This window comes from Brachyistius frenatus, unplaced genomic scaffold (genome assembly GCF_029030835.1).
Source record: "Brachyistius frenatus isolate BFR_SWC_R1_liver_20210118 unplaced genomic scaffold, ASM2903083v1 Contig_407, whole genome shotgun sequence".
Classification (NCBI taxonomy): Eukaryota; Metazoa; Chordata; class Actinopteri; family Embiotocidae; genus Brachyistius; species Brachyistius frenatus.
In genome coordinates this window covers 82,501-104,972 of record NW_027211006.1, presented here as the reverse complement: position 1 = coordinate 104,972, position 22,472 = coordinate 82,501, and the positions used below count along the sequence as shown (strand labels likewise).

The following is a 22,472-nucleotide window of genomic DNA, read 5'->3' as shown; positions in this document are numbered from 1 at the left end:
GTGCGCGGCCTCCGGCGCCGACGCCGGTGTTTGGTGAACAGCACTTGCGCAGGAACGACTCATTTCTTTTTTCCCACCGTCGGCGTGCGGAGCGACAATGGTGCCGCCGACGTCAGCGGAGGTTCAAGGCTTCAGACACTTTATTTTGGTGAAGATTGCACAACAGAGCTTCAGTCACTCCGCGGAGCGATTACCATATTCAGGAGTCGGCGGTGGAGAATAAGTCGAGCGGTGATCCGAAGACCGAAGACCGCTTTTGAAATCTGGTCGCAGCTTTTCAGACATCGAAACCTGACGTCCTTCTGTCGGTTAACTGACTCATCGACTTCCTGTTTACGATGTAGAAAAGTTAAGACCTGCTATGACTCTAATTAGGACCTCAGTTAACACCTTTTATATTCTATATGCTATTTAAGCATCGAAATTACATAAATTCGTGCCGTCTTCTTTGTCGAGGTCAAACGGTAACCGACGGCGACGTCGCTCGTTGGTTTTTGCCGTCCTGAAGCCTCAAATTCAGAATTACTACCGTCAGCGTTTTGCTATTTAAAAGCCTGAAGTGAACAGTTTTATGATACTGTTTCTAAAAGAGTTCGTAGCTTCAGGTCTGTAAAATGGTTCCGATCCAGAAGCGTCTTCAGCTGCAATACCAGCGAGTGCCACTAGAGGTCGTCTCCAAAAAGCCTCCGGCTCCATAGACTCCCATTCAACTTCTCTCATCAAATCCAAAGTGAATCAAATGTGTCCATCAGTTATCTCGGTGTTGTTAGCTAAAGTCACTCCTTCTTCTTAGTTTTCTGGAGGTCCATCTGAAAATAATCCCTCATTCATTAGAAAAGAAGATTCAAGAAGACCTGTTTTTGGGGGCGTGTCTGTTTGATTGACAGGCCTGTGGTGGTGTCAGGTTACAGCTATCGGTAGCCTTCGAGCCGGCTCAGGTGTCCCTGAACGCCCCGTTGTTCTGCTACAGACCCGGTTACTCGTGTTGTTCTCTGATGGATCCGGTCGTCCTCTTTTTCGCAGCTCTAGTTCGAGATAAACCAGAATCTTTCGTGGGTCTCGTGGTTTTTCTCTTCTGTCGACTTTCGTAGGTGGTGATTTGGATTATTTTTCCTTTTTATTCAGGAATTAACTGAATATTTTTTCTGCAACTGGACTCGTTCTGTTGTGTTGGACTTCCTCGTCAGAGAGCCTTTGTGTGGGCGGTCGTAACAACTCCCATGATGCACTGGGCACGGTTCCGTTTCTTTGGTCCGTATTAAAGGAAAAAAACGTTCCTTCGGTTCTACTTCAGATCAGGAAGGAAATCACAGCTTCAATATCGAAGCGCATGTTCAGGTCTTTGATCCACGTTGAATGAGATGAGATGTGTTTGTATGGTGGCATATAAATAAAGTGTGATTAATGGAAGTATGTTAACTGCACTCGAAGGTTTTAATCTTCTTCCTTGGTGGTCACAAAGAATCACGTAGAAAAACAAGACGGCTAGAAATCTGTTTATTTCAACCGTAGTGTAAAAATCATTCAACTAAATCCCTTCACGTCCTGCGTTGACGTCGTCCACGTCTACAGATCACACGGTGTTTGTTGTTCGGTGCTCGATGCTCTCGTAGACTTCAAACCTGTACTGGACGCCGTTCTCCTCCTGCGGCTCCGACGGCACTCCTGGAAACCTGCCGGAGAAAACCGGCCTTACTGGACGTTTCACCACGTAAACAACGGTTAACGGCGACGTTCAACGCTCACGGGAGGTTCTTCACGTCAGCAGTCGGACGTTACCGGAGAAACTTCTTGGTTTCATTTAAAATAAACCGTCGATCTGAACGCCGAAACTAGCTGACGACGGACCCCGATGGTCCATTTGAGAAGGTCTTACTCTGGCAGGAGGCGATACTCGTCGGGACGGATTTCGGGGAGGAACGTGTCGCACTCGAACTGCTTCAGGATCCGCGTGACGAACAGCCTCCTGGTTCCCGGAGTCTCCATCATCTCCTGGGGAGCCCAAAGAAATCACAACGTAATTACAGCGTGTCCGTCAGCCTGAAGCGGGTCAATCGACCGTCAGCGGCAGCAGAAACCAGCGAGACACACGAACTGAACATCAGATGAATACTTCATGTTTCAGAGTTCATTTATAATCAGAAACATCCGGACTTCAATACGTTTTTCCTTAGAAGTGTTTGAAATCTACAAATCTTTAGTTTTCATGCACTTTAGGAGAGCTTAACCCAGGTAACTTCACTTTACAGATGTCCCCTGAAGGCCTCACTCGCAGGCTATCGGTAGGACGGACATGAAACTTTTGGATTTTTTGTGCCAATAAAAGCATCAAAGTTTTCTGTGACACTTTTCCACGACGGGCCGAAGCTGCATCACCTCGTAGAGCGAGCTGCCTCCGATCACCCAGATCTGGTCCGCCTGCTCACAAAGCTCCGCCTCCACCAGCCTGAGAGCCGAGCTGAAGTCCGACGCCAGGTGGTGAGCTCCTGCAGGGGGCGCCCTGGAGCACAATTAACAGTCATCATCATCATTTTGGCTTCATTCATCCAGGTTGTAAAATATCTGGCGACTTCACGGTGAGTTTCCCACTTTAACTCCCTGCTGAGGACGATGTTGATCCGGCCGTTCAGCGGTCGGTTCTTCTCCGGGATGGAGAACCACGTCTTCCTGCCCATGATCACCACGTTCTGCTTTCCTGCAGCACCACAAGGTTTCTAGTTACATCCTGGTAAATACTATTTGTTTATTCGTTTATGTGGTGCAGCTACAAATATCAGATAAAAACAACCTTTAGCTCGAGTTCGATGATCTCAGTAATGATTTTACATCCATTTGACTTAAGTGGTGCACAAAATGGATTTTTATGGTGGTTCAAACTGAATAAATATAGTGTTTGATAATATTGAGGAAATATAAAGGAAAAAAACAAACTGAATAATGACACATTTTAATTTATTTGTACATTTATTGCTGTATATATTAATTTGAATAAAAAATCACGTGTTCGTGTGTGTTGCAGGGAAAAAAAGTATTTAAAAATATTCTTGTGTTTATTTATTTGCTATAAGGTCATTTATGTATTTTCTCTTGGGACCTTCCCTTTTTGTTTTTGTTGGACATGTTTACCTGTGTGACCTGAACTTTGACCTCTGACCCAGCAAACTTTAATTGACCATAAAAACACGTGTTACCTTTCACAGACGGAGTCGCTGTCATCTTTCTGAAATGCTTGAACTCGTGACTATAAACAGAAAACACGTGAATCAGACAAAGTTAATCAGAGTTTATTGATGACGTAGGTGTCTCGTGCCTCCGGTCACTTACCGGAGTCGAACCGGGTGCCACGGCAGGTTGCCGCTGTTCCCGATGCCGAGGTCAGGACACACCGCCACGATACCGTTCAGGGTGCGGGACATGATGAGGACCGGGACCGGGACCGGGACCGGACTGGAAACCGTCTGTTCAGCGGTGCAGCTTCCCGCCAGTAGATGTTTACAGAAATACCGGAAGTGACGTTTTCTACTGCTTCTTCTTCGTTTAATGGCGGGTGGTATCCGGCGTTACGGCGCAGTACCGCCACCTACTGAGTCGGAGTGTCAACCAAAGACGTCTGAACTATTGACTAAAGTAATATTCTCTCTATATATAATTTCAGGAGTATAATTTCGAGTTATCTCGGTGTTGTCAGCTAAAGTGGCTCCTTTCTTTTAGTTTTCTGGAGGTCCATCTGAAAATAATCCCTCATTAATCAGAAAAATATGTTTAAGGGGGCGTGTCTGTTTGATTGACAGGCCTGTGGTGCAGTCAGGTTACAGCTATCGGTGATAAACAAGGGTCCCTATTTTGCTGATTCAGAGATTTAAAGTGTATTGAATGATTCACGATGTCGACTCAAAGCCTCGTTTTGATCCGCTCCCGTTTGCCCAGTTAAAGTTACGGCAAACTCAACACTTCCTATATTTGTCATAAATATAAAGGCCCTCCATTGTTTCAGTTGGCAAAAACCCTTTTATTTTATCATCAAAGCTTTTATTGTGAAACAGGAACCTGCTGTGACCAAATCTGACAACAAATATTTAAAACAATAAGTTATATCGTTGACTTTAAATTCAAAGCGATTAATTCTGAGCGATAAAGGTCACAAACAGAGGTTCTATTTAATTTATAGAAAATTGTTTTAAAAATAAATTCAATTTGGCAAAAAATATATATAAAAAGAATAACTGGATTGTTTTCAGTTTTTGTTCATGTTTAATGACAGAATAGAAGTTAATGTGAACCATCTGAAAATAATAATTATAATTAAAACTGTAAAACTGGAAGCAGTGATCTGCGGCCCTGGTGGTCTGCAGGTCGGGGGTCCAGCGGGTCGGGGCCGCACGAGGGTCCGCATATTTCCACTTGCAGTTTAAAAAAAAATTTAATTGTTTTTTTGTTCCTGATTCTAATTTTTTTTTTTTTAAATATATATATATATATATATATATATAAATCTTTTTTTTGGTGGCTTTAACATCTTTAAAACTCATGAAAGTTGGTGCCTGACGATGTGCAACGTTTCATGAGGTTTGGAGCATCGTTTGACCTTAAACATCAACTTCCTGTCACGGCCAAACATCAAACTTAGCCCCATCGCCCTGCTTATAATATACACTCTATAGTATAGAGTCTATACTATATACTCTATACTATATACAATCATGAATTTTGAATATTTCAGACAACAAACTTTGGGTATTTTTTTCGAACCCGTTTGGATTCCCTTACCCTCAAAGGGTTGGGAGGTCTCGCTCTCTGTGAATCATGTGGCTTATTGAGGGGACTCACCCTCAGTCAACCATGGACCTTGTGTGTTACCTCGGCGGGGCTCGAACACATTACAGGAAGATATTTAATATCACTGCAGACCTCCTTGAAAACACGTATATCTACTATCCAAAGAATATCTGTGTACGGTGGAGTTATAGTGAGACAAAGATTGGTCATAATGCAGATTGTCTTCTGGGGAGATTGGTGGAGTAGTGTTTAGTGCTGTTGTCTCTCAGTTAGAAGGTCTTGGGTTCAAATCCCCCTTTATCATTACTTTAAACACAAAGTCATACTATAGCAAAGTGACCCAAAAGTCATTTTTGGGTCACTTTTTGGCCGCCACGCTACGGGCACAGCGATCGATGAAAACTAATTATTTTGATTACTTGTAATTGTTAAGAGTGCACAGACTAAATTTCAAGTCCGTCCAACAAAATCTGTTGGAGTTTGTTAAAGTACAACATTGTGTGAATCGTCAAAAATGGTGACTAAATACAACATGGTGGACTTCCTGTCGAGTTGACGTAACGGTGCAATGTAACTTTTTTGTGGTCTAGGTGTGATACACGTGTCCACCGGATTTCGTGCATTTAGGTAAATGTGGCCGCCGGGGCATCTCTTTAGGGGGCGCTAGCGAGCCATTTGGCCACGCCCACTCGCGACGCCACTACAATACGAAATGTTTTGCCGGGAGACAAATGTGTACCAACTTTCATGAGGTTTTGAATATGATGAATCCTCCAAAAATGCAGTTCTTTGTGGAGAAAAATAAGGAACGAGAATAATAATCGCTTGAATAACAACAGGACTTTCACACATCGGTGCTCGGGCCCTAAATGTGTTTTTTTTAAATGAATATTTCAATCAGTTCGATATCCTCCTAATAAACAAACACAACAGTCTGGACGAAGCGGAGACTGTGAAGTCGGATGTTTTTGAGGAGGTCCATGAACGCAGCGCGAGGCCGGTCAGACTGGCCAGGTGAGTTTCAGCTCGGTGACGATCCGGGATCAGTTTTCCGTCCCGGCAGGTGTTCTCGGTTCAGCCGGGAGTCCGGAGAGATGCCTGACCGGAGGTCAGCGTGAGACCGAGCGGAGACACAAAGGAGGGAAACAGCAGACGGAGAACCAGCAGCAGGTCGGTCGAATTCATTTCATCTTCTAATGACACCATTATCGATTCATCACGTAAAACGGACAGGTGTCGTTTATTTCTTCCGGGTTTTTTATTCCGTTTGCGGCAGAAGTTGTTCCTGCAGAAACACCTGCTTCCTCATGTCTTCTTAAAGGAAAACTTTGAACACCATCAACAGGTTGGTATTAAACATGAAGCTCTCAAACTTCAGATTTTTAGCTGCTTCCGGCCTCACGTGATGTTTTTTTTAAATTCTTACTCCATGTTTTGGCTCTAAACAGTGAAATTACACAACATTTAAAGCGTTAAAACAATCACAAATCAGTTTTTGTTTTTTGTTTTCTTGCGACCCGTCAGACTTTCAAAATAAAAGCTTTATCATAAATACAGTTTAAAATCCGTTTAATCCAGAAATTCTTCCTTAAAACGAGTGCGTTGATCTTTAAACTTTAGAAATCAACTGAAGAGGATTTGAATTGTTTTTTAAGATTTTGAAGAAACTAGTTTCATTAACTCGGATCATTCTGCTTCAGTTTAAAAGTAAGATCAACTCTTCCAAATTATCTTGCTGCTGCCTCCGTACATCATTTATCTTCACGCTTTGTAGGTTTATATATTTGCTGCTTCTTATGGATGACTTTAACAAGTAGTGTTTGTTGTTGTTCATAGAAATTCTGTCCAAACCACAGACTGTTTCTAAAAGAGTTCGTAGCTTCAGGTTTAGTTTTCTGGAGGTCCATCTGAAAATAATCCCTCATTCATTACAAAAGAAGATTCAAGAAGACCTGTTTTTGGGGGCGTGTCTGTTTGATTGACAGGCCTGTGGTGCAGTCAGGTTACAGCTATCGGTGGGCGGGACGTAGTATCGTCAGGTTTCCGATCAGATTGGTCAGATCCACCGCTGGCTCCTCCCCCAGCTCGTCCAAATATGGTCACTTCCTGCTCCAAACCGCTTCGAACTATTAAAGATGGTGACGGACAGAATCTGAACTGGTTGTTTCTTGGTAGCAACCAAATTAAACAGGTTTATGACATTAATAGTAAACTACCAACAGATGGTTCTACTATGAAATGTGATCCTGTGATTCCAGTGAACCCGTTCAGGTCCAGATGTCTTCCGGAGGAGTCGGTTCGGTCTCCCGGTTCGACCGGGTCAGGGAGATCCCGTACTACGACCAGGTCCCCGTGGGCTCCTTGTGGCGGGACCCGGGTCCCCCTCCGCCCCCGCCGCCGCTGCACGGGACGGTCCCGGCCATCAGCCTGGACCCCCTCCCCCCTCCTCCTCTACCGGAGCATTCGGCGGTCGGACTCGAGTCCTTCCACCCGCCCAGCGATGACGAGCCGACGGAGGGCGACCGTGACGCCATGGACATCAAACCGGTCCGCCGCTTCATCCCCGACTCGGTCAAGAACTTCTTCCGTGGCAACAGCGGTAACAGTGGCAGCAAGGGTTGGTCCGCCCCCCCTCCGCCTCACTCCCCCGCCCACTCGTTCATGCAGAGCGCCGCCTGCCGCTCCACGTCGGGAGTGCCCTGCTCGCCGCCCCACTCCGCCCCTCCGTCGCCGTCCCTCCCCGGCTCCTACCGCGACCCGTACGGCGGCTCCGGCGGCAGCTACACCTCCCAGAAGGAGCGTGACGGGCTGCTGCTGGGCGCCGAGGCCCTGGACTCCGCCTCCGCCGTGCCCACCAACCTGTCGGCGCAGACCTACCAGGAGCGGGTGGAGGAGTACCACCTGCGCTACGCCTACATGAAGTCGTGGGCCGGTTTGCTGAGGATCCTCGGCAGCGTGCAGCTGCTGCTCGGCGCCGCCGTGTTCGCCTGCGTGTGCGCGTACGTCCACAAGGACAACGAGTGGTTCAACATGTACGGGTACTCCCAGCCGCAGCTGTTCGGCGGGCTGGGCGGGGGCGCCGGCGCGTACGGGCAGGGAGGCGGTTACTACACCGGTCCCAAGACGCCCTTCGTCCTGGTGGTGGCCGGCCTGGTGTGGATCGTCACCGTCATCCTGCTGGTTCTGGGCATGACGCTGTACTACCGGGCCATCCTGCTGGACTCCTCCTGGTGGCCGCTCACCGAGTGCACCATCAACCTGGCGCTGGCGGTGCTCTACCTGGCGGCGGGCGTGGTGTACGTGAGGGACACCACCCGGGGGGGGCTGTGCAACATGCCGGTCTTCAACAACGGGGTGAACGGCGCCTTCTGCCGCACCGAGGCCGGGCAGACGGCGGCCATCATCTTCCTCTTCATCACCATGACGCTGTACTTCATCAGCGCGGCGGTGTGTCTGAAGCTGTGGCGGCACGAAGCGGCGAGGATGAGGAAGGAGGGGCTGGAGCACGAGGTCGGTCCCGGCGCCGTTTAAACCCAACGCACGTTTTATTCAACCGTCAGATCGACGAATCAAAAGTTGAGCTGCGGTGCTTTAATGGTACAAAACAATATCTATAAATCTTCAGCTCTTTGTTCTCAGTTTTTCAGAATTCGTGGTCAAACAAGCCCACGTGTTATTAAATACATAAAGTAGTCTTCAATAAAGTAAATAAAAGTATCAGAAGCTTTTATATGAAAGTACTTTTATGTTTTTTTATGCAGCAAAAAAAAATTACATTTTCAAGAGCAGGTTTCTTAAAGAGACTTTTAAGTTTGTAAGTAAAAACTTATGAACTGAGAATAAAATAATGTGAATTACAAATGTGTCTCAAAAACTGAAACCAACGAATCCAAGCGATAATTTGTTTACAACCAACATCATTTTATTCTCGGTTAATTTATTTTGACTTAAAACCTATATTTTTTGATTGCAGGGAGAGAAAATGCTCTTTTATGCTGCATAAAAAAAGACACAAACCTACTTTTATATGAAATGTATTAAACTAACCTGTGTAGGTGCAGCAGAGGTTTAAGCTCCACCCCCTCAGTGAGACGCAGAGATCAGAGGACAGAAACACAGCAGAGACTCACACTGAGCTGAAATTAGATAAATAACATAAATACAATATTTATCAGCTGGACCGTAAACAGCAGGGGGGCGGAGCTAATAGAGTGTCACTGAGAACAACAACTTTTATCAAAACGATATTATTTTGGTAGGAAGGAGTCGATCTCATGTAAACACACAGGAAGGGTTCAAGAAAAGTATTTCTAACTTCTCTTCCTCCCGTCTCAACAGATGAAAACCATCGGATCATCGGTGCCGCTGTCTGTCGTGAGTATTCACACCTCCTCTAACCGACTGAGCTTCAAACAGTTTACGTGAACACTCGTCTGACTGTTTTATCTCCGGCAGCTCGGCGCCGGCTCGCGGTTCTCGGAGCGGACTCCTCTCCCGACCATCCAGCCGGACATCATGGACGCTGCCAACAACGCCGCCGCCGCTCCAATGATGCAGCCGGAGATCCTCCGAGGTCACATACCGGCCGGACACATCCCCAAACCGCTCGTCATCGCCGACTACGTGGCGTGAGTACAACTTTCTGACAGGACGCTGCTTCTTTTCCCAGCATGCCTCGGTCCTTTGTCACCTTTGAGAATATAGCAAACAGTCTGCATATAAAAGAGTTCGTAGCTTCAGGTCTGTAAAATGGTTCTGATCCAGAAGTGTCTTCAGCTGCAATACCAGCGAGTGCCACTAGAGGTCGGCTCCAAAAAGCCTCCGGCTCCATAGACTCCCATTCAACTTCTCTCATCAAATCCAAAGTGAATCAAATGTGTCCATCAGTTATCTCGGTGTTGTTAGCTAAAGTCACTCCTTCTTCTTAGTTTTCTGGAGGTCCATCTGAAAATAATCCCTCATTCATTAGAAAAGAAGATTCAAGAAGACCTGTTTTTGGGGGCGTGTCTGTTTGATTGACAGGCCTGTGGTGCAGTCAGGTTACAGCTATCGGTGGGCGGGACGTAGTATCGTCAGGTTTCCGATCAGATCAGTCAGATCCACCGCTGGCTCCTCCCCCAGCTCGTCCAAATATGGTCACTTCCTGCCTCCCCGATCACTAATATCATAATGAAATCAGTTTGGTCACCTGACTCTTTTTTTTAATCCATTTTTCTGGAAACTCCCAACGTTAACGTGTCGTCTCCGGTCACTCCCAACAGGAAGTACCCCAGCATCCGCTCGGACGAGGAGCGGGACCAGTACCGGGCCGTGTTCAACGACCAGTACGCCGAGTACAAGGAGCTGCACGCCGAGGTCCAGGTCATGGCCCGCAGGTTCGAGGAGATGGACGAGATGATGCAGAACCTGCCGGCTCGGCCCGCCAGCCAGATGGAGAAGAAGCGGATCGACAGCATCATCACCGAATACCAGAAGAAGAAAGCTGTGAGTGTGTTTTCTGTCTCCCCCTTCTGGCCGTGACAGAAATTACAACAACAACATCCTGGTTTTGGCTTTTAAAATGGTGGTTGAAACATTAAACGATTCGTTTCTGTTTTTCTTCTCAGGACCCGACGTACGTGGAGAAGAGGGAACGGTGTGAGTACTTGAAGAACAAGCTGTCGTACATCAAGCAGAAGATTCAGGAGTACAACAAGGCCACTGACTGGAATGACAGCAGCTAAACCGAGTTCATGGTTACCGTTACCAAGACGGGTGGAGATCTCTGATGTCACGCAGACGACATCTTAAAGGAACATTCACAGGAAGTAGCCTCGGTGAGCAGGAAGTGACCATATTTGGACGAGCTGGGGGAGGAGCCAGCGGTGGATCTGACCGATCTGATTGGAAACCTGATGATACTACGTCCCGCCCACCGACCGCTGTAACCTGACTGCACCACAGGCCTGTCAATCAAACAGACACGCCCCCAAAAGTTGAATGGGAGTCTATGGAGCCGGAGGCTTTTTGGAGTCGACCTCTAGTGGCACTCGCTGGTATTGCAGTTTATGGCACTGGACTCATTTTCCACACCTGAACGCTACATCCACTTTAATATACGTTCACTGGGACTGACTCACTGCTGGAGCCTCTAGTGGCCATTTAAGGAACTGCATTTTTTTCCTGCTTCTCTTTTTTTTAGTCGCTGCTCATCAACAGAAACGAAGCTGCTTCTCGCTCCGCTAACAGAAATCCACCTCAGTCGGTACTTTTGAACAATCTTTCCATGTGTGACAGAAGTGTGTGTCAGTTATTCGTGATCCGACGTACGTCCACTGACTGTGTGTGTGTGTGTGTGTGTGTGTGTGTGTGTGTGTGTGTGTGTGTGTGTGTGTGTGTGTGTGTGTGTGTGCATGCGTTGAATGTACACTGTTGGTTTTTACATTGAATTTGAAGTTTTCTGAAAGCTCTTTCTCACTAAATATCAGGTTTTTAAGTTTGTTTTTCTCCCGCCAGTTTTATGAAATGTGTATTTTATTGTTTTGTAAATCCTCCTGCTGATTTTATGCAAATGAAGAACCTTTCTATAAACGTGTCTGCTTGATGATGATGAACATGATGCAGCAGAATTCATACTTAAGTTTTTTTTATCCTCAGCACAACTAAAAATATAACTTTACCACAGCAAAGAGTGTTTTTCTGATATAATAACAGTAAATATGTAGAAATATTGTCTGATAAATACGTTTTTATCAATGATGGTTTAAATTCATTTTTATTCAAAACCTGATGTTTATTTATCCCCAGAACAAATACAGATATGAGTTTGACACAGGAAATATGTGCTTTTATTGATTTATCAATAGTAAATATATGAAAATATAGTGGGATCAACAAGTTTATATCAATGATGGACTTGGTTTTACATAATTATTGACCAGAACATTATTACAGCAGCAATGTTTTCTTGAAAATCAATGTTTTAAGTTGTATTTTACTCAAAGACTGATTTAAGAAAAAGTGTTTTTCTGTGTTGAAGTGTTCTAACCAGAAACAGTGAAGAGGAAAATGAATCCTCCGTCTCTGCTCAGGAGGGTCTCGACTCTCTCGGACGTCCTGCAGGTAAAAAAACGACCCGGACCGGAGACACGTCAGTGAACGCACCGCTCCTGAAATGGCTGCTGCAGCCTGCAGCGACTGGTTCGCTGGGTTTCAGGTTTTGCAACACTGGAGGTGTTTTTCTTTTTCTTTGTTTTTAGGTCATCAGGAAAACCTTCACGGCCTCAGGCACAAAACTTCTGCATGTTGTTTTCAGATTTAGATCAGCAGCTACGACTTTAGAAAATGAATAATCCTTATTTCATTTTTATAGTTGAATTCAACTTAACTCAGTGCTGGAATGAAACAAATTTCATGATTTTGATTTATTATTTGTCCAATAAACTGAAGGATCAAATGTTCCTTTATGTGCTAGGAACCGTCTCCTCCTTTTTAATCCAAATAAACAGTTTTAAAACCCTCTTGGATTCACTGGAAAACAGTAACATGAATCCACAAACATCAGATATAATAACGTAAAATGATTTATTTAAATGTGTTTTATGAAAGTTCACCTGTAAACACGGTTTAGTTTCAGGTTTGTCATCTGAAACTCAAAAAAAGAAAAAACTCCACAGTGAAAGGAGTCCTGTCGCGAGGTCGAGCCCGGAAGACCAAACGCTGCTCGTGCATGTGCGCGTGTTTGTGTGCGTGCGCGTGTTTGTGTGCGTGAGGAGGGAGGGAGGAGGGGGGAGGAGGGGGACAGGACAGGTTAGTCCTGTATCACCTGGGAGGATGAGGAGAGCACGTGATGAGCACACACCTGTAGGCGCGTCCCTTCGTGCCCTTCCCTGAGCGCGCGGTGCGGATGGAGCGGTCGCGCGCCTGCTGCTTGTTTGCGTCGGTTCACCGGGATCAGACGGTTCTTCTCAGGACAGGTGGGTTCAAACCTTCATTTTAACCTGGAAACGTACGAAGAGACGAATTAATGACACTTTGAATCTGTCGGAGAGGAAGAAGACATCTTTAACTCCGTTAAACCGCGAGAAATGTTCATTTATACCGTTTTTAAAGACTCAAACTGCCAGATATCTGGAACGTGTCTCATCAGCACAAACGTGACGGTTTTTACTTCATTATTTGTCATTAAATTCAACTTTCTAGCAGTAAAACGTCCGAGACTTTGTAAGAACCTGATCAAATCAGACAGTTTTAGTTGATTAATTCGAAAAGTCGGCTCCAGATTCAACGCGTGACTTCATCCACACGTATGACGGCTGGATGGTCGTTGGGTGTGTTTCTCTCTGCAGGTTGATTGACAGCTGAGCTTCATCATGCCGAGCCACAAACACAGCCACCCGAGTGGCAGCAAGCAGTGAGTGGACACACACACACACACACACACACACACACACACACACACACACACACACACACACACACACACACACCTGTTTATTCAGCGATTATTGATTGAAGCTTTTAGCTTTATTGATAAGATGCTTAAAATAAACTTCTTACGATTATTAATTTTTCAAGGCTTCAAATAACAATTATTTTGATGATCAATTAATCTCCTGATTATTTTCTTGATTAATTATAATCAAGAAATATGAATATGTGAACATGCACCAGCTGCTGATTGTTAATTTTTTTAATCTGCGTCCTCCAAATAATTGCGATTAATAGTTTTTCTGTTCATTTTATGCTGCTAATAAAGTATAATCATAGTTTAATTAAGAAGAACAAAATAATAAGAATAATAAAGAAGAAGAATGAATTTTATCCAGTTAATGACTGGTCAAACCTGAATAAATGTAATTAGGTGGTTATCCAATAATAATTACACCTTAACGTGACATCAGGAGGGCGGAGTCAAATCACATAGGAGGACAGGGAACGTTTATTTTTAACACCTGCAGCATTCCAATGGGCAAAAAAACAACGTGTTGAACTGTTCCTTTTTGAAGAAGTACCTCACCTGAACTGACCTCTGCCTCCTCCTCTTCCTCCTCCTCTTCCTCCTCCTCTTCCTCCTCCTCCTCCTCGTTGCAGCCACAGCAGCCGACACCGACACCGCGAGTTCATGTCCAACCCCGCCTACTCGTACTACCAAGAGGACAAGATGCTCCACTTCTACCGCTGGACCTCCCCGCCGGGCGTGATGAAGATCCTGTGCATCATCATCATCATCATGTGCGTGGCCGTGTTCGCCTGCGTGGCGTCCACGCTGGCGTGGGACTACGACATGAGCCTCATGGGTCTGGGAGGCGGCGGTGGAGGTTTGCTGCCCGGTATCGGCGGCGGCTCGTACGGCGGCTCGTACGGCGGCTCGTACGGTGGAGGAGTGGGCGGAGCCATCGGCAGCGGCTCCTACGGCGGAGGAAACACTCAGATGGATCCCAAAGCCGGGAAAGGTTTCATCATCGCCATCGCCGGCATCACCTTCATCGCCGTGCTCATCATCTTCGTGCTGGTCGTCTCGAGGCAGAACGTCGCCCGCTCCCCGAAGTTCTACCTCGCCACCATCATTATCTGCGCCATCCTGGCCTTCCTCATGATCATCGCCACCATCGTGTACCTGGTGGCGGTGAACCCGACGGCTCAGTCCACCGGCTCCGTGTACTACAGCCAGATCCGGCAGCTGTGTTCCCAGTACCAGAGCCAGACCCAGGCCCAGGGCATCTTCCTCAACCAGTACCTCTACCACTACTGTGTGGTGGAGCCACAGGAGGTGAGGTGGGGGGGAGGGAGGGGGGGAGCGGAGCTCAGAGAAGATGTAACCAAGTCCTCCAAGTTTCATCACATGATGCACCTGAAAACTGAAAACAAAATGCACATCAAAAGTTTGTGACCTGATTAGTTTCATCTGTCCCTCGTTGTCCTTCCCTCCCTGGTCAATTTAGCCTGAGTGCACCGAATTTACCGTCCAATTTTTTTGGGGCAACAGAAAGAAGCAGCAGGGAGACGATTGTGTTGTTGAGGGTGAAGAAACGCGCTCCGTTTTCAACGCGCTGTGAGCAGAAGGCGTGTTGTCATGGTGGAGAACCTCGTTGCCATGGCGACACAGTTCAGGTGGTTTTGCAGTGAATGTTTTTCCCCTCAGAAAGATTCCAGTGGAACTCAGTGTTGACAGTCTGACTCTCTAAAGAGATACGTCTGAAGTTTACGGTTGCACAACTCCCACCAACGTCAAAGAAAAACCCCACCTGGTGTCTCCTGACCCGACGCGCCTTCTTCTTCGGACAGTGAAGCTCCGCCCCCTCTTGAAATGTTCACTCAGAACACCTCGCCCGGCTCGCTGCTTCATCACTAGACTTTTTAAAACATTTCAAGGGTCTCTGTTGATGATTTCCAGTTTGAACCCAAAAATCTGAACCAACCAATGTTAGATGGTTGTGATCTTCGGGCCCTTATTCTTTAGTGGAAATCACTGCATGGGCTCAGGAACACCCGGCTCTAAACAGGCATGTTGAAGATTTCCTGAACCACTGAGATAATGAACTAAATAAACAGCTTCCAGCCGTCTGTGGATTATTTTACAATCAGCTTATTAACATGCAGTGAAGTCACCAGATTAAAATCCGGTTCCACGAGTCACCGTTGATTTATTTTGGCAGCAGAGTGATCGAAGAGGACAGAAAGTGTCTGAAGTCAACAGATACTCAACTGTTACTTCATCAGATCAGAGAGCAGAAGTCTGTTTTAAAGGACGAATCTAAAGACCTCAAACACACCAGTGGAAATGATTGATATCTGTTGTTTATGATGTGAACCGACCTGTTACCGTGGCGACGTCCGGTTCAGCTCCCATCTTTAACCTGCCAGGTGTTCACCGGTGTGACTCCTCCCCCCTGATGTGTGTCTGCAGGCCATCGCCATCGTCCTGGGCTTCCTGGTGTTCGTCGCCCTCATCATCCTGCTGGTGTTCGCCGTGAAGACGCGCTCGCAGATCCGCCGCTGGGGCCGCGACCGCATCCTCTGGGAGGAGGTGAAGGTGGTCAAACCCGCTATGCACAACAGCATCGGGGAGTGGGTGAGTCTGTGTGGGCGGAGCCTATAGGTCCCAATCAGATGGATGTAAACGAAGAACATCACGCTACCGAGCTGAATCAGTCGAGACTTTAATACTCCTGTTTGCAGAGATTTTAATGGAGTCTCAGTTTGAAGCCGAGCTAAAGAGATACGTCTGAAGTTTTCTTTTAAAAATGTCCACAACAGTGGCGTCCCTCAGATCCTCAGGTAGACTCCCGACATCTTTTAGAAAAGATCCTGTGAATACAAATCTTTTTATATCGTAAATCATTATCACCTTTCTTTATCTATCGCTGCATTTTTCAAGCCCGTCTGCGCTGACGGTCGCTCACAGCTTCGGTTTCCTTCTCTGGGAATAACAGTCTGGCAACTCTGAAGGAGCGGACCAATCAGAGATCAGTGTCGGTGGTTTAACCTGCGCTTGTCCCGCCCCTCCTTCACTGGGATTGGACGGCTGGTGACAGTGATGAGCGCAGCGTGAACATTTTTTAAGTCGCTGTGACCGTTAAACGCAGAATAAACGTTCAGCACATCGTCGAGCTGCTGGAGTTCATTAAAACAATATAAAAAAATATGCTGACTGTCGGCCAGTTTCGGAGCGAGCTGATTGGTTGAAATTAACCTGAGGAAAAAAATTATTTTTTAACACGAGTCAAAAGATTATAAAATGACCAAAAATGACAAAAATATATTCAGGTGAATTTTGGTGAAATTGTTGCATTAAATGTCTGTTTTTAAACATGACAAGAAGATTCTTCAGTGATTTAGTGTTGAAGCTTCTTCAGGGGAAACAAACTGTGGATATGATATCTAAAAACTCCCACAGACCACTGAACACAACACAGGACACCCTGGGACATCCTGAGGACACGAAGTACCTGAACGCCTCACAAAACTACTATTTACTTCAAGTAGAGATAACATGGCGGGTTAGTTAGCACAGTGTGTGTGTGTGTGTGTGTGTGTGTGTGTGTGTGTGTGTGTGTGTGTGTGTGTGTGTGTGTGTGTGTGTGTGTGTGTGTGTGTGTGTGTGTGATTTCATTTGTAGTTTCTGGGTGTGGTCTGTTCGGCCTCTAGTTTCAGTGCCGTTTGGACGATGTGCTCTAAAAAAATAAAAAATCTTCTACAACTATAAACGACTGTTAAAGATTTAATGAACATAAAAACATTAGTGCAGAAGTTCCTCCTCCACTTCCTGTCGCGACATCATAAAAGTTTCCCCCTTTAGGGCGGCGACGGATCGAAAGTGTTCACCTGAAAACCTGCTGCATAGTTTTCATTCCAGGTTGTGGCACGGCGGGGGGGAAAGTTCTTACATCGGTTCTTTGTGTTGTTGATGCTGGCGAAGGTTCTGCTGGTATTCGGGTGAGACGGAGGAACCGGTCGGTCCGGGTGAACGACTTGTACACAATTAGAGCGTGTCATCGTGGCCACAGCCTTCAAAACTGGGTCGAATTTCACAAAACAAACAATAGGAGGAGGTGCACCACAGGCCTGTCAATCAAACAGACACGCCCCCCAAAACAGGTCTTCTTGAATCTTCTTTTCTAATGAATGAGGGATTATTTTCAGATGGACCTCCAGAAAACTAAGAAGAAGGAGTGACTTTAGCTAACAACACCGAGAGAACTGATGGACACATTTTATTCACTTTGGATTTGATGAGAGAAGTTGAATGGGAGTCTATGGAGCCGGAGGCTTTTTGGAGCCGACCTCTAGTGGCACTCGCTGGTATTGCAGCTGAAGACACTTCTGGATCAGAACCATTTTACAGACCTGAAGCTACGAACTCTTATAAACAGTCTGTGGTTCTTATATTGATAAATAATCCCTCGGTCCTCGTAAATTGAAAGTGTTGTGCCAGTTGCTACTAATTAACATAAATAAACGCCCTGAAATGCCCATAAAAGGGCACGAGACTAATTCTTATTTACTGCTCTTACAGGCTTTGTGTGTTTTGCTTTGGCCTGATCTTGTTTTTAATTGTGTATTAATTTGTGTCTTTATTTCCTCTCATGTTGACGTCTCTTTGACTGTTTTAGTTCTGTTTAATAATGTCCAGACTTGAAACTCTGATTGTAAAGTGTGACTTTGTGTCTGCAGGTGAACAACGTGTCCGGAGACCCGGAGGTGCTGGTCAACGACCCCAACAACAGAGTCGGGGGGTCGCGAGACTTCCTGGACCTCAAAAAGCCGCTCTACCTGCCAGGGTGAGATTTACATCATACGCTGTGACGTCATGTGTACTAGACCTGCCGGCTCCGTGGGGGGTCTGCAGAGGGTTCGTGGGTTATTGATGGCTCTGAAATACAAATAATATCCGACAAGGTGCTTTAAAAATGTCTCCTTCCGTCTGCAGAGACTCTGAGTTCAGCAGCTCTGTTGGAGGCCCGAAGCCCAAACTAAGGGATTACGACCGGGGGACAGAGTCTGGAGATGAGCTGGAGGACGAAGACTTCAGCGGGTGAGTGCATCTGATTTTTGAGCATGACGTCGCTATAGTAACAACGGCGCATTGGGTGGTACGATCTGGAGTGGAGAAAATGAAAATTCTTTGCCACGGCGCCACAGTTCAGGTGGTTCACAGCAAATGTTTCCCCTCAGAAAGTTCCCAGTGGAACTCAGTGTTGACAGTCTTACTCTGGCGGACGAATTCACGGTGACCCACCTGGTGTCTCCTGACCTGACGCGCCTTCTTCTTCAATCTCGGATAGTGAAGCTCCGCCCCCTCTTGAAACGTTGAACATCATCAGAACACCTCGCCCGGCTCGTCGCTTCATCTCCGTCAGACTTTCTGAAACGTTTCAAGTTTCTCTGTTGATGATTTCCAGAGTTTGACTCAGTGGAAATCACCGCATGGGCTCAGGAACACTCAGCTGTAAGGGGGCGTGTTGAAGATTTCCTGTTCCTCATAAATCTGAAGTTTCTCTGCTCCAGTTTCAATGAAATCACAAACGTTCACGTTACCAGTCTCTGAATTCTTTAACGGACCCTCGTAGCGTCGAGTCGATCCGGTTCTGTCGGAGGAAAACGGGGCGACAACAGAGATCATCGAGTTCATTTCTCTCTCTGCTCTCGTCCACAGTTTGTTTCCTCCTGTCGTGGACGAGCAGGAGCGCCTGACCTACAAACGGGAGTTCGACCGCGATCACCACGAGTACAAGAGCCTGCAGGATGAGCTGGACGGCATCAACCAGGACCTGCTGGACCTGAACCGGGATTTGGACCGACACCCCGACGGCAGCCCTCAGTTCCTGGTGACACTTCCAGAGATATAATAAGTCTTAGATGAAGATGATGAAAACATTCTGGTAGTTTGTAGAGTTTTGGGATCTTCTCGGCTCTCCGTCGTTGACGTTACCTTTAATTAGGAGAATAAGTGAGATGAGCTTCACGTCCAGTTCAGGACGAAGCTTCTGGGTTCGGTGGAGGTTTAATATCTCCAAGCTGTTGAGTAGGTTTATAAAAACTTTTCTGTTGGTATTAATCTTCATTTAAGACCTAAATGACACAAAGAAGCGAGACACTACCTCGGAAAAATCTAAAACTCTTTAACACAGGCAAGATACAAATTTTGGACAGTTTTTTTCAAAATAAAGTTCAAATAGATTCACAACACGTCATTCTTTAGAATTTTTTTTTTTAAATTGGATTTAAAACATTAAAAAAAAAATATATATATATGTAATTGTCCCAACTTGTATTTAAGTATTAAGATATCTGTAGTGCAGATTTGTCCTCAGAATTAACAAAACAAAACAAAAATCAAAGCTCAAATTCAACGGAGGAACGAATCCTACGCAGGAAACAAAAGTTAATTTGAACGTTTCAGAAGATTTATTTTACTGTTTCAAACAAACAAACAAACAAACAAAACGTTGCTGCCTCTCTCGTCCTGGAAACAGGAAACATGAATCATTCCCAGCTACGCCTGCATATCTGGATTGACCTGAGCTGACCACTGCCTTCAAAATAAAAGCATCATTGCATCATGATGAAAGTAATAATATTAACAACAGCAAATGAATCTATTTTAGTCAAACAAAACAGCATCAAGATAAATAGCTATGGGGTTTAGTTAGTAAGTACAACTAATAGCTCCAAATACTAAAATGAAAAGCGCCAACAATAACTTAAAAAATGGCGTAAACATACGCAAACGACACCTGAAGTGCATCATGTGATTGGTTGATGTTTTTGTTCATGAAAGCACAGAAAAATCCAAAATCCTCGTTTTCGCTGTGCAACATTCACGTTGTGTATAAAAGTAATCGAGACAAAAAACAACAATTCAGGTTTGAAATGTGTTTAAAGTTGTGTGTGAATCTTCTGTGATTATTGACTCTTCTTCTTCTTCTCAGGACGCCGTGACAGAATACACTAAACTGAAGAGCCTGAAGAAGGTGAGACTCGGACCTCCGGGAGACGCGTTCCTCCTGCATGTCAACAGTCTGTTTAACTTCCTGTCCTCTTCAGTCCTCAGACTACCAGCTGAAGAGGAGGAGGTGTAAATATCTCCGATCCAAACTGTCGCACATCAAGAGGATGATCGCCGAATACGACCGCCGACCCTGAAGCTTCACCTTTGACCTCCCAGTGAAGAACTATTTGAAGAACAATTGAAAGTGTGTTTTATTTGTATTTCTCTCCCGGTACGAGACGTTTTGTTGAAGTGATTTTTAAATGAAGCGAAGCAGTCAGTGAGCTTTTATAGTTTTATTTTTATTTTTGTAACAAATTAGATAAGTTTCATGTCCAATGAAGACACAGCAAAGATAAACTTGGAAGATTAAGTCTCCTGTAAATATCGTTTATTGTCTTAAATGTGCTGCAGAAAGTTTTTTTTCTGTACTTTTGTGCCATTTTCTGTAAAATGATGTAAAATCTCAGTGGATATTAGAAGGAAAAAAGCCCAAAAGTTTAACAAACAGAATATTGATGGCTCTGAATGAATTAAATATCCACATTATTAAAAAGTAAACAGTCTTACCTTATCAATATAATGCTTTTCCGTTGATGGAAATATGAACTGTTGGGCGTTTTTCCTCTGAATGATGTGTACAGTTTGGTTTGAAATCACAAAGATAAATATGTTTGTATGAGGCTAAATGTAAGATTTTAATTAAAAATGTTATTATGAATGTTTTGTGTCTGTTTTTAAAACAACATCCCCTGAAAGAGAAGAAGAACTGTCATCCTCAATTGTAGTCCGGATACTTTTTTTTTTCTTTTCCGGGAGCTCACGTTTCTCTCCGGAAGAAAACTTGTGTTGCACCAGCTGGTGTCGCACCGCTGTTGTTATTGAGGGTGTTTTGTTTTTTTAGCGAGCACGAGTTAATACGTCGCAGGTTAAAGATATCAACTCCGATAGAAACTGCTGGACGCGCGTCAGGAGTTGGTTCACGTTAGTATTTTAAATTATTATTAATAATAATAATAATAATAATAATAACGCTGTTATCAGAGCTGTTAGCCAGCTAGCTAGTTAGCCGAAATAATCACTGTGGTCAAGAAATAAACTTCAATTAATTTGAGATAAACGATGTAAATAGTATTATTTATGAACCGGAAGGTCAGACAGTAATTCGGCTCAGACATTAACGTGAGTTATTGTATAAAACGCTTCTCTTTTGTTCTGTTTTATCAGGTTAAAGCCAAACTCCATTCAAAACGTTCAGTCTGTTTAGGACACGTGACGATCTTCTTCTCTGATGACGACATGAACACAGATGTGGATCAATCAGCTGTAGATCAATCAGTGTAGATCAATCAGTGTAGATCAATCAGCTGTAAATCAATCAGCTGTAGATCAATCAGTGTAGATCAATCAGCTGTAGATCAATCAGTGTAGATCAATCAGCTGTAGATCAATCAGTGTAGATCAATCAGCTGTAGATCAATCAGCTGTAGATCAATCAGCTGTAAATCAATCAGTGTAGATCAATCAGTGTAGATCAATCAGCTGTAGATCAATCAGTGTAGATCAATCAGCTGTAGATCAATCAGCTGTAGATCAATCAGTGTAGATCAATCAGTGTAGATCAATCAGCTGTAGATCAATCAGCTGTAGATCAATCAGCTGTAAATCAATCAGCTGTAGATCAATCAGTGTAGATCAATCAGCTGTAGATCAATCAGTGTAGATCAATCAGCTGTAGATCAATCAGCTGTAGATCAATCAGCTGTAGATCAATCAGTGTAGATCAATCAGCTGTAGATCAATCAGCTGTAGATCAATCAGTGTAGATCAATCAGTGTAGATCAATCAGCTGTAGATCAATCAGCTGTAGATCAATCAGTGTAGATCAATCAGTGTAGATCAATCAGTGTAGATCAATCAGCTGTAGATCAATCAGTGTAGATCAATCAGTGTAGATCAATCAGCTGTAGATCAATCAGCTGTAGATCAATCAGCTGTAGATCAATCAGCTGTAGATCAATCAGTGTAGATCAATCAGCTGTAGATCAATCAGTGTAGATCAATCAGTGTAGATCAATCAGCTGTAGATCAATCAGCTGTAGATCAATCAGCTGTAGATCAATCAGTGTAGATCAATCAGTGTAGATCAATCAGCTGTAGATCAATCAGCTGTAGATCAATCAGCTGTAGATCAATCAGTGTAGATCAATCAGTGTAGATCAAT

The 22,472-nt window shown here is 44.8% G+C and overlaps 4 protein-coding genes across 6 annotated transcripts in view; 2 read left to right on the top strand and 2 right to left on the bottom strand.

The window, feature by feature from the left end:
* The window catches only part of sub1b (SUB1 regulator of transcription b), a 105,445-nt gene that overhangs the window by 38,061 nt on the left and 44,912 nt on the right, over positions 1-22,472 (bottom strand). The window lies entirely within an intron of this gene.
* dhfr (dihydrofolate reductase) lies at positions 1,482-3,503 on the bottom strand. Its single transcript, XM_069725012.1, has 6 exons — positions 3,325-3,503; positions 3,192-3,241; positions 2,590-2,695; positions 2,377-2,500; positions 1,877-1,992; positions 1,482-1,673 (listed from the first exon to the last, which is right to left on the bottom strand). Exons 1-6 carry the CDS (start codon positions 3,414-3,416, stop codon positions 1,574-1,576), a joined length of 588 nt encoding a protein of 195 aa, XP_069581113.1. The 5' UTR covers positions 3,417-3,503; the 3' UTR covers positions 1,482-1,573.
* LOC138636780 (MARVEL domain-containing protein 2-like) lies at positions 7,035-20,965 on the top strand. Its single transcript, XM_069725008.1, has 13 exons — positions 7,035-8,286; positions 9,232-9,404; positions 10,038-10,260; positions 10,383-10,491; positions 11,807-11,877; positions 13,116-13,168; positions 13,849-14,527; positions 15,665-15,829; positions 17,932-18,038; positions 18,188-18,292; positions 18,914-19,085; positions 20,190-20,231; positions 20,305-20,965. The coding sequence occupies exons 1-13, from the start codon at positions 7,054-7,056 to the stop codon at positions 20,401-20,403; spliced, it is 3,231 nt and encodes a 1,076-aa protein (XP_069581109.1). The 5' UTR covers positions 7,035-7,053; the 3' UTR covers positions 20,404-20,965.
* The window catches only part of gtf2h2 (general transcription factor IIH, polypeptide 2), an 8,156-nt gene continuing 6,791 nt past the window's right edge, over positions 21,108-22,472 (top strand). The window contains exon 1 of one of the 2 annotated variants that reach the window (XM_069725020.1): positions 21,108-21,232. The gene's annotated coding sequence lies outside the window, so the exon portion shown is untranslated. The remainder of the gene's footprint in view (positions 21,233-22,472) is intronic. The other variant, XM_069725018.1, reaches the window with a different exon arrangement.